This window comes from Dendrobates tinctorius, unplaced genomic scaffold, assembly GCF_039654945.1.
Source record: "Dendrobates tinctorius isolate UK_male_01 unplaced genomic scaffold, ASM3965494v1 ptg000125l, whole genome shotgun sequence".
In the NCBI taxonomy this organism is placed as follows: domain Eukaryota; kingdom Metazoa; phylum Chordata; class Amphibia; order Anura; family Dendrobatidae; genus Dendrobates; species Dendrobates tinctorius.
In genome coordinates, this window is record NW_027361793.1 from 6,784,505 (window position 1) to 6,796,783 (window position 12,279).

Here is a 12,279-nt window from a genome sequence, read left to right on the forward strand (position 1 = left end):
TGTCCTACAGCTGCCTTACAACAAACTAAGGAGGAAGGGAGGAGTTACAAGCATCAGAGCTAGACTACAGGGAGACAAATAGGGGAAACTTCAAAAGGCAAACCTGTTAGCTAAGCAGAGTAAGGTTACCGTTACACCTAGCGATGCACCAGCGATCCCGACCAGCGATATGACGCGGTCAGGATCGCTGGTGCGTCGCTAGGTGGTCGCTAGTGAGCTACCACACAGGCAGATCTCACCAGCGACATCGCTGGGGACGGGGATCACTACTTACCTGTCAGACGCGGCGATCCTGCGTCCTCCCGCCCGGCTCCACGCGTCGCTCGTCGGTGCCACAGGAAGCGCCGCAGGAAGTGGCCGACGAGGAATGGTCCAGGAGCTTCTCGCGCGATCAGCGATAACCAGGGGGGGAACCGGTAGGAGGTATCACATGCAGCAATATCACTGCAACGTCACAAAATCGGTGACTTTACAGCGATATTGCTAGCGATATCGCAGTGTGTAACGGGGGCTTAACGGCAGCAATGCAATAATAATGCAATCAGAAAAAAATACAAAATGTATTGCTTGGAAATACAGAGGAATGTTGTCCGTAGTTTGTAGACTAAAATATATACCTATAAAGAGAAAAATCAGACAAACTGAACAATTTGAAAGTGGTCTCTTAATTTTTGCCAGAGCTATATATATATATATATATATATATATATATATATATATATACATATGTAAAAATGAGTGTATGTGTGTGTATCAGCCACGGCCACTCCACATAGCCCCTCCCAATCACTAAGCATCTTTCATTTCACCAGAGCTGTTTAAAAGAAGCTGAGCTGTGATTGGTTGCTATGAGCAACAGTTTTCCCACTCCACAACACCTCAGCAGGCACTTACTGGGTGGGAGAAATCTAGCATCCCTGGGAACATAAGCTTCCAGCCATTGTCTGCCCCACAGAAAGGAGCAGAGAGCACATGACAGAAATTAATCACTCCCTCCCGTGCCCATATGCTCATCACACATCCTCCATCTCATAATTCCATAGGCACATCTTCTTAACCACAACAGGTCCACTGCCTGTGTTGCCCATAGCAACCAATCACTAAGCATCTTTCATTTCACCAGAGCTGTTTAAAAGAAGCTGAGCTGTGATTGGTTGCTATGAGCAACAATTTTCCCTGTAGACGGTTGTGGCAACTGAGGCCTATTATTCTTATCATTTCTGTGGTGTTATCTTCCTTATGTAAAGCTGGAAATAATACAATTTATTACTGTGCTGACACAGACCACCCTCTGACACAGATTGCAGGGGGAGCCCAGTATCACACAGGATAGGATTAGATACACAGCTCAGCAGACTGTATCACACAGGATAGGATTAGATACACAGCCCAGTATCACACAGGATAGGATTAGTTACACAGCCCAGTATCACACAGGATAGGATTAGATACACAGCCCAGTATCACATGGGATAGGATTAGATACACAGCTCAGAAGACAGTATAACACAGGATCAGGATTGGATTAGTTACACAGCCCAGTATCACACAGGATAGGATTAGATACACAGCCCAGTATCACACAGGATAGGATTAGATACATGGCTCAGCAGTGAGTATCACACAGGATAGGATTAGATACACGTCTTGGCAAACAATAACACACAGGAGAGAATTAGATAGACAGCTCAGCAGTCAGTATCACACAGGATAGGATTACATACATGGCTCAGCACACAGTATCGGATTAGACACACAGCTCAGCAGTCAGTATCACACAGGATAGGATTAGATACACAGCTCAGCAGCAGGATGTGCCAAAGGGAGAGGACATTTTCATTCCAAGAATTCCACTCATTCCATCTGATTTGTCTTTTGATTTTAAACGCCTTCAGTTTCCACTTCGACTTGCATTTGAAATGTCCATTAACAATGCTAAGGGACAGTCCTTGAAAGTAGTAGGGATCGATTTGCAATTTCCATGCTTTTCTCATGGTCAACTGTACGTGGCCTGTTCAAGAGCTGTAACTGCCAAAAATCTGTTCATCTTTGCACTGAAAGGAAAAACCAAAAATGTTGTTTATAAAAAGGCTGTTGAATAAGTTGAAAATTAAATACTATCAATACTTGGGTAATAATTTCGTTAATTTGTGTTGCAAATCTGTAGTGTTGAATATATGATGTGAAATGTTCTTATGTGCAATATAATCAATATTATTTGTTATAACTAACCACAGTTAGCTACTATGCCCGGGCAACGCCTGGCTCTTCAGGTAGTACTGTATAATTCCCAAGTCGTGAGGCAGGACATGAATATCGATGGAGTGAGAAATCTTACAAACAATGGGGGAACAGTATGGTGGAAAAGTATTTGGCCTTATATAGACAGGTGTGTGTCTTTACAAATCAAGTCCTATCAGTTTAATTAAACACAGCTGGACCCCAATGAAGGAGTAGAACCATCTCAAGGAGGATCACAAGGAAATGGACAGGATGTGACTTATATATGAGTGTCTGCGCAAAGGGTCTGAATATTTATCATCATGTGATATTTCAGGGTTTTTTTAATAAATTTGCAAAAATTTCTACATTTCTGTTTTTTTTTTTTAGTCAAGATGGTGTGCAGAGTGTACATTAATGAGAAAAAGATGAACTTTTTTAATTTACCAAACAGCTGCAATGAAACAAAGAGTGAAAAATTTAAAGGGGTCTGAATACTTTCCATACCCACTGTATAATAAGCATGGCATTAAATGCAATCCTAAATGGTGGAGAAATGCATGAGGGTTGTATCCTTTGTTTTTCTATTTTCACAGTTTTTTTTTTTTTTTACATTAGCTTTTTTTCAAAATCCATTTCTGTTAAAAAAAAAAAAAAAAAAGTAAATAAAATGTGTGATGTTTCTTCTAAGAAATGATGAGCAAGAGAATAACCCCTACAGACTGAGTGGAGCCAATTCACAGCTGTCCTGCACTATGCAATGGTTTATTTTACCGTGAAATTGTTAGGTGCTTTCTGTCACACATTAATTTTTGCTTTGTTCCAAATCCTAACTTACAGGAAGCAGACTAACCTCATCAAATTCCACCCACCAAGACTTATTATCTGAGAAATAGGAATTCACCATTGTAGCTAGCGCTTCTGCTTCTCAAGTCCTGAGGAGAACCTGCTAAGGCTGGTTTCACATTAGCGCTTATTAAGCGCACGCACGGCCGGGGGTAGCTCCGCCCCCGAGCCGGCTCTCTGCCCGGCGTGCCCGCCCCTTGCTTGTAGCGCCGCCTCCTAGCGCACAGCGGCGCCTGCTATCGGCACACCCTTTCTTTAGCATAGGGTGCGCAGATCGTGCGCAGGCCGTGTGCTAGTTGCGCTTTGACCTGCGCTGCGCACTTTTGACGGTGCGCCGAGCACGCCGAAATCCGAAAAGTTTGATTTTGGCGCGCACGGCGCACCGTCAAAAGTGCGCAGCGCAGGTCAAAGCGCAACTAGCGCACGGCCTGCGCACGATCTGCGCACCCTATGCTAAAGATAGGGTGCGCCGATCGCAGGCGCCGCTGTGCGCTAGGAGGCGGCGCTACAAGCAAGGGGCGGGCACGCCGGGCAGAGAGCCGGCTCGGGGGCGGAGCTACCCCCGGCCGTGCGTGCGCTTAAAAAGCGCTAATGTGAAACCAGCCTTATATACAATGAAGCTTATTATTTCTCAGAAAGTGTAACCTTAGACTAGACTGTAGATAAATTTACCTGATTTACCACAAGGACTCATTGCTTTTTTATTAATTCTGGGCAATATTCAGATTCTCTAGTATGTTTACATGCTTTTAACACTTAGTTTATGCTGAAATTTTGGTACACGGTTTCACATTTTCCCGACATCCGTCATACATGTACGGCACAAGTTGGTAGTGATTGTATGGAGCGAGCTAATGGGATGATGTGAATGTGGGTCACCAGTGCGTTGCTGTGACAGTTAATGATCTGTTGTAGACCTCCATACTTGACATTACGAAGCTCCCTTGAATTTCTGCCAGTGGCCGGGCTTCAAAGAAGACCACAAGTTTTACTAGATGCAGCAAATACACCACGTATTGTATCACTGCGTTCAGAAAGGTCCGATTTATCAAAATATAAAAGTAATTAACCCAATCGGTAAACAATGTGAATGGACAAAAAATTGGTATCAATGAAAACATTGTCTCACCCTGCAAAAAATAAGCCATCACACAGCTCCATCAAATGAAAAATGAAAACATTATGGGTCTCGGAAAATGGTAACACAACTCCCCCAATTTTTTTTTTTTTAACTTCTGATTTTTTTTCACCACGAAAATAATTAAAAATCTGGACATGTTTGGTATCGCCATAATCAAAGTGATGAGTATTGTCATGTTGCGAGGTCATTTTTACCACACGAAGTACACTGTAAAACAGTTCCCAACACACAGTGTCACAAATTCACAGCACTTGGAATTTTTTTGCTGTTTTCCATAAAAAACAAGTCCTCGTATGTCATGTGGGCAAAAAAATAAAAAGTTATGGCTCTGGGAAGAAGGGGAGGCTAAGACATAAATGCAAAAACAGAAATTTGCTGCTTTGGGAAGGGGTTAAACCACTCCAGTTTTGCAGTAAGGGTACCGTTTCACTAAGCGATGCACCAGCGATCCCGACAACGATATGGATCGCTGGTGCATCGCTAAGTGGTCGCTAGTGAGCTGCCACACAGGCAGATCTCACCAGCGACATAGCAGGGGTCGGGGGTCGCTATTTACCTGTCAGACGAGGCGATCCTGACGTCCTCCCGCCCGCGTCCACGTCTTGCTCGTCGGCGCCACAGGAAGCGCCCAACGAGAAATGGTCCAGGGAGTTCTCGCGCGACCAACGATGAGCAGCGGGGGAGCGGGTCGGAGGTAAGTATCACATGCAGCAATATCGCTGCAACATCACAAAATCGGTGACTTTACAGCGATATTGCTAGCGATATCGCAGTGTGTAGCGGGGGCTTAAGTCACACTTTGTTCCTACTAAGCCTCATTCCCAGGCCAAGCAAGGCACAAAAAGTTTGTTATATAAATATTGCAATCTATCAAAATATGGGATGACAAAAACGAGTAATGATCCACTGCATCCTTAGGGCATAAATTGCCTGTGTCCTTTAGTGGTTAAGGGACCATTTCAATTGCCTCTCAATAATTAATAATTGCAAATCTGAATGTGCAGTTGTCCAGGATAAATTTTTTCTAAAGAAATTGTATGGGTAATTAATATTGTTGACTAATGAAATCTATGGAGGCTGGACACCTCCATCAATCAGCTGTTATTAGATAAAAGTGGCAGATTGATGTAAAAATGATTGCCATTACTGATACTAATGACCTATCAATATAACATTCAGGAACTCCCAGCAAACAGTCTGGAAATCGCAGAAGATGGCATAATAAGAATAACACTCTCAATATGCCATCGGCTCTGCTGGAAGACTGGATCTAATATCGCAGTGAGATCAGCACATTCAATATGCCATCGGCTCTGCTGGGAGACTGGATCTAATATCGCAGTGAGATCAGCACATTCTTGTCTTTGTGGTTGGTATTAAAGAAGGATTGGGCACAGAACAAAAAAAAAGCTGATGTGTCCCTGATTTTTTTAAATTTTTTTTCAAGCTATTTTCATTTGTACAATTAGTTGTGACTGTAATTATCATAATTTTACAATTCACAATGACTGCAGATAATGTGTTATATTGAAATATAAGATGAATAATATCGAATATTCGAATTATGGTCTGTAGACTCATTAAAAATGTTAATGATTTATTTTGGTTTTCCAGTGTGTCTGTAAAAAATGTTGTCTGTCTTTGATTTTATAACAAGCTGTCCAGAAAAAAAAATAAAAAATCACGTTGGCATCGCTGACAGTTGTTGTCCAATCACTTGGATGATGTCATTTTACACAGGGCTCCTGAAAAGTAAACTATTTCACAACTGCCAAACCACTTTAAATGTCCTGGTCACATGCAGATTACTCTGTAACGATGTTCTAAACCATTATTGCATAGTAAGCAGCTGAAAAAGGGGGGATCTGGGTTTCGGACACTAATAGATTCCCATACATATGGCACCGTTGGTTTGTTACAATTTTTGCCTTCCTGATAGCTATTGATTAGGAATCTGTGTATTAGGATGCTGAGTATTAGAATTGATTTGTTAGGACGCAGCAGCTCCTGCTCCCTCCTAGCACACAACAATCACATGATTGGTGTTACTGGAAGAGGATGCAAAGTCAGTGCTTCCTCATCTGTATTAGAAAGCACTAACAGTGCTTCCTCCTCTGTCCCATGACTGTGATTGTAGGTTGCCAGGAGGAAGCAGTTACTGGTCAGTCCTAATGCACAGGGTCCTAATTCACAACACTGTGGCTAGAGGAGAAAGCAATGTCAGCAGTTCTTAGTACATATTAGGAGGTGATGAGATTGTTTCCTCCACTGGTCCCAGCAATCATGTGATTGCCGGGTGCTAGAAGGGAGCAGGAGCTGCTGGGGTCCAACAGACCCAGATCAGCTCTAGTCATCTGGCAGGGGACTGCTTGCCATATAACTGGAGCTAATATTCCAAGGGTGCTCCTACCACAGCTCATGGACAGGTGAGGAAGAAAAAGACTATGCAGACATTACAGCATGGGATTACAGCTGATACTTTTTGTGAGGTAAAACATTTCCCTGCCTGTTATTAAACAATGTTTTACTTCAAAGAAGGAATCAGCTGCGATCCCCTTCTGTCCTATCTGTATACTAGTTTGCACCCCCCCTGCCCAGGAGATGTGGTATGATCAGACCGTGTTCCTGCATGATCAGACACAGCCATTACACAGTACACAGTAGGGGCAAATGTATAAGATTTTCTCAGCACAGGAACATTTTATTTAAACACATCCAATTGTGGAAGTTGTTATTATTTCAAAATCTATTGATTAAACTTTTGTTCGGGGAAAGCCCCTTTAACTTGTCTGCATTGACATCAATTGACAAAATCCTTAAGTCCTGTACCATCAAAACTCTACTCATGGTGTGAAATAAATGGCAAATAAGCCCAAAATGTCTCCTTATGTGTCTAGGTGTGCTCAATGTAAAAATTATTTAACAAGTAGACTCACTAGACCAACTACCTCCACCATCTGAGCACTCAGACCCCCATCAATCTTTGTTATCCATATTGTTTTAGCGTCAGACAGATCATTCATGCAAAACACAAGCCGCGGAGACACCATCACATGTTTCTCAACACAAGCAATGACTAGCCAGGTCTTTTCCCGGGAAGGAACAACCACGGGAAGGGCAGTCTCCAATGAAGGAAACCACCTATGCCAAAACATGGCATCCGTATAGAAAGAACACCGTGAGCACAACTCAAGATGGTGCTAAGGTTAGGTTCCCAAACCGGTGGACACCGCATCGGGAGGCACGTTTGCCCCTCTCCTATATACTGACAAGCTCATTACCTTAGAGAGATCATTCTCCTCAATGCCTAAAGCACCATCGTCCTTTCTGATAGATGCCTATAAGCTCTACACAATCTATATACCACACGTAACTGAAGAAGGTCACATTGACCGAAACGTCTTTTTTCGTGTACTACAATAAACCGCCTTACAAATACCTTTAAGTTGAGTGCTGAAAACATGGTATCCATCCACAGACAGCTGTTTCGGGGTATTGCCCCTCATCAGTGTGGAGTAGGAAACTGGCCAGTAGGAGCAATGCCTAGTAGAAGACTGTGAAAAATGAGGATGAATGATGGATGTTCTCCATGAGTTCATTCATCCTCATTTTTCACAGACAGATCATTCAGTCTTGAATTTTCACTGAAGCTCCATTTCATGTTGCATATTTGTATCATTCTTGGAGAAGATTCTCCAATATTGATCTAGGAAAAGTAATTCCTTCTTACTAAAGTTCTTTCTGGAGGCAACTTAAACTGGTTATAGCTTTGTGGTTGTAGACATGTGAAGGAATGTCTGGTCTACATAGTCAATGAAAGTTATTCGTCAAACCTGCTAAAACCTATGTTTTTCAATACACATATTCTTTTCTTCTCACGTCTATGCATAGTCCAAGTTCACCAGTGTCAACGTTATAGATGCACCTATAAATAATATCAAGGGCTTGTCCAATTTCTAGACTGCGGTTTATAGTTTAGTGGCTGTGACATATTGATGTGCCTTGCCTGACTTATTTTCGTGCTTTGAAGAACTCTTATACATGGCTTAAAGCCACTGCAATTGCAAACAAAATCCAGCAGCCTTTCATGAAATAAACCTGCAAAGATCTTGCAATGATTTATTTGAAAATCAGCAGACATCCAAAGCAAAATATCTCCCCAATCCCAGCAAATGGTAGATGTCATGATCCCAGTGCAGGTTTTTGAGCTGCACACCTGGGGTTAATTTCTGGAGCTGGGTGCAGGTTTTGACCTGCACACCAGGGGTTAATGATTGTGGCCTCTTTCTGGTTCTGGGAGAGCTTCTTAAACCCCTGGGAAGCTTCAATCCCTGCCAGTTATACTTTTGCCATTGGCCTAGTGTGCTGACCCCTGTGTGCCTGTTTGTTGCTATAGCTTGTTTATATGGTTCTGACCCGGTTCTGTTTCCTGTTGTGAGTTTGCCTGTTGATTTTGTACTGCGTTATTATCTCTGTGTATGACTCATTGCCTGTGACCTGACTACTCTCTGCTCTCCCCTCTTGTACCTTTGCAGCTATCTCTGTGTGTGACTCACTGGCTACGTCTTGACTATTCTCCCTGTCTTTGCCCCTTGGTAACTTTGTCTCGCAGTTACCCTGCTAGGAGTTATCTTGCAGCTCCTAGCTCTGTGGAGTTTAGGCCACGCCCCTAGCAGTCACGTGCTTCAGGTCCTGTGGCTCTGAAGTACGCATCTACTCGGCTGCTGCCCGCTCCACAGGTATCTTTGAGCACAGTTCGCTTTACTCAGGACACGTGCACTGGCTCAGTGAGCAAGTGCAGTGCGGTGTTCCTGACAGTAGATTGCTGCAAAAGAATAAAAAAATTCACTCCACATTGCAAAGACCTGTTTGTCAGATTTTCCACATCCTATGGTCTAGCATCATGTGTAAAGACGTTGAAGCGTACTTCTAATAATGACTGATTTTACAGCAAATATTCTTTTTACTTTGCTAAGTGTTGAAGATTAAGTATTTAACTGACTGAAAGTGAAATAATATTTATCTGCTTTTTTTCTTCTTTCAGTGGCTGATGAAAGTAATATTGCTTCAATTAATGGTCACAAGGAAGGTAAGGAATTTCAAGTGACCTGGACATTTTGTTTAGAATACTTATAGTATACTGTATGAAATTTTTATTTATAGAAATTAATAAATATTTATGACATTGGGCAGATTTATAGCAGCACCTTGGCAGTTTTTTATTTCTCCACCGGGGTGGTATTACTAATACAAGTTCCTTGCCCATAGTACAATTCTTACCAGCCGTCGTGTTCTGTTCTTCTTGCCACCTTCTGCTTCTTTTCTGCTAGTTGTGACCTATAATATTCTCAAAAAGTCACTTCTCAATGTAACTCTATGAGAGCAAGAGCGAGGCCAGAACGAGGATCTCATAGACTGAGACCTTGTGACTGTTACCTCTGACTTCCAGTCAGTCAGGAGCTGCGGTCACAAGTTGGCGGAATGGGACTGGAGCGCCACTGGGAACAGCAGAAGACTGAGATGTATTTTACGAGGAGCTGGCAGCAGACAATAGTAATACTACTACAGTGATGAAGTAAAAAAAAACACCGAAGTGGTGCTTTAGTAAAATCATCTTTTAGACAGTGCAGACTTAGACCAGACAGTCTTAAAATGTGCCAGGTTTCATCAAAGTGGCTCATGCAGGTTGATAAATTTGTCAAATGTTATGACTGTCTCGTCTAAGTTTTGCAAGACCTATTAGTTGTCTTGCTTTGGTTCAATAAATTGTAAATTTTTTGCTGAATTTTGTCTCAAGATATAAAAATTTGAGAGTTCTCAGTGGTTTGATACATACAGTCTGGTATCCTCTATTTTTATACATGAAAAATATATACCTATGTAACATGTTAGCCAATAGATAGAAAAATATTAAAATTTGAGAGTCCTCTGAGACTGAGAAACTTGAGGACTCTCAAGTTTTTATATGTTTCTATCTATTGGCTAACATGTTACAAAGGTATAAAAGTTATTTTGCTGTCTCAGGATATCAAAAGTTATACCATATTCCTTTTCAATACACTATGCCCATTGACTATCTTTCAGCGGTTCCCCGACATGTCAGTTCTTTGGCATAAATTCATACAGAATTCTGTCCCATTTAGCTTTTTCAGCACCATTATATTTAATTTGCAATTGTTGTGGCCAACAGAAATGGCTAGTTGCCAAAGATGTGAGTTTTGTGACCTTTTTATAGGTTAGTGGGCATGCAGGGCAAGGTTACTATTAGATCTGCTGTCTGCAGTGACTTCTATAATCAAGATGTAGACAGAAGTTGAAATATTCTCTTCTAAAAAGAAAGGTGTGGATGGCAGGAGCTGGGCATAATATGGGCATACTTACCCTGAAATATTGCCTGGATCATTTGCATTGTGTCTGCATATAGTTCCAACAAAGTGTTTAATGTAATATTTTCCCTTTTTTTACAACCTGACATTACTGGTCCATTGAATACTAGTGTACAGTACTAACATTATAAAAAAGACTCAACATGGCCGTGCACCTGCCCAAACTGCTGCCAAGATCCTGAATTGTCACTTGTGCAAAATATTTGGTTACCTCTGCCCGGCTGCCTATTACCATAGCACCTCTGTGTGGCTGCCAAAGTACCAGGGCATAAATGCCCAACTACGGTGTTTTAGATAGGAATAAAGCACTTGAAAATGCCAGATGATGCCAGAGACAATGGCACTATTCCTAGTGTATGTGTGTGCCAATCCTCAAAGTGTCTCACTTAATGAGGTAGTGCAGTAATGTCAGCTCTGCAATGCATCATTCTAGGGTACATTAATTTATTCCTGCTGCCAGTGGATGCAAAGTGTAGTGTCTCAGGCTGTGGGGTAAAGCTGAAAAATACGTGAAAATACATGCAAGATAGGGAAGTGCATATACAGTACAACGAAAATGCAAGGTCAAGACATCATAGAAGCATACCTCCAGAATGAATGTGTTCAGGAAGGAGTTGGGGAACCACCATCCTGAAAAAACATGGACAAAATACTGAGATCTGTGGAATGAACCTATGTACACGAACATTTGTGGCCAATTATGGAATTTAAGTTTAAATATAACAGTTATGCAGAAAATTGGTACTACATGACATTCACCCTGCATGGTTCTGCTACATGAAAGTATTTCTGCATAGAATTATTGTTCAAGTTGCCTTGAATAGTAATCTCATTACTTGGAACTAATCTATTAGAAGGGAATCTATCACCAGTTTTTTGCCACCTATTCATGTAGCGACAGAGACCCTGATTGCAGCGATGTGGCACTTACTGGGTTGCATGCCGTAGTTTTGATAAAATCACACTTTTATCAGCAGGAGATTATTAGTAGGTGAGAAGTAAGCCTGATGCTATGTAGTCGTCTAAATTTAGGAGCTCAGATATAGTGCATGCCCCATCACTGATTGGCAGTTTTCAGCCTATGCACTGTGTACACAGAAAGATGCTAATCAGTGATATGGTTAGGGTTATACAGAGCTCAGCATTCAGAAAACTTCTAGATCTGCAGCAGAGAAAATAGTGATTTTAGCAAAACTGCAGCAAGCAGCCCAGTAAGTGATACATCGCTGGAATCAGAGTCGTGGCAACTACATCATACTGCTCTCAGATGGAGTAGCAGAAATCTGGGGATATGTTCCCTTGATGTGAACATGTAATCCCTTAAAAAAAAATGTTTAAATTTTTAAGTACTTACAAAGGCCTTACAATAGTCCTCAATGACTCCTGCCTATTAGTGGAGGTTGGCACCCTAAGACTATGATTTTTGGCGTTCCTACTCAACGAAAACTATCCTTGACTTTCCTAGATATCCCTTATAGTAAGCAGGTGTGAATGCATATAGATCAAAGATAAGAACTGAAACATTCCCAAAGATAATAATATGCAGATAAACGTTCAGTCCCCTGTGGGTCCTCGGTGGGTCATACAGATACTGTAAGGATAGACAGCATATAATATAACTAAGGCCTCTTACACACATCAGTTTTTTGCCATCAGTCACAATCCTTTAAATCATATATACAGTAT

At 41.7% G+C, this 12,279-nt stretch overlaps 1 protein-coding gene across 6 annotated transcripts in view; it reads left to right on the forward strand.

Moving 5' to 3' along the window:
• PARD3B (par-3 family cell polarity regulator beta) overlaps positions 1 to 12,279 on the forward strand; it is a 1,359,033-nt gene that overhangs the window by 887,496 nt on the left and 459,258 nt on the right. For all 6 annotated transcript variants that reach the window (XM_073541872.1, XM_073541870.1, XM_073541869.1 and 3 more), the window contains one exon: positions 9,252 to 9,296. In XM_073541872.1, the coding sequence (XP_073397973.1) occupies positions 9,252 to 9,296 (45 nt within the window). The remainder of the gene's footprint in view (positions 1 to 9,251; positions 9,297 to 12,279) is intronic.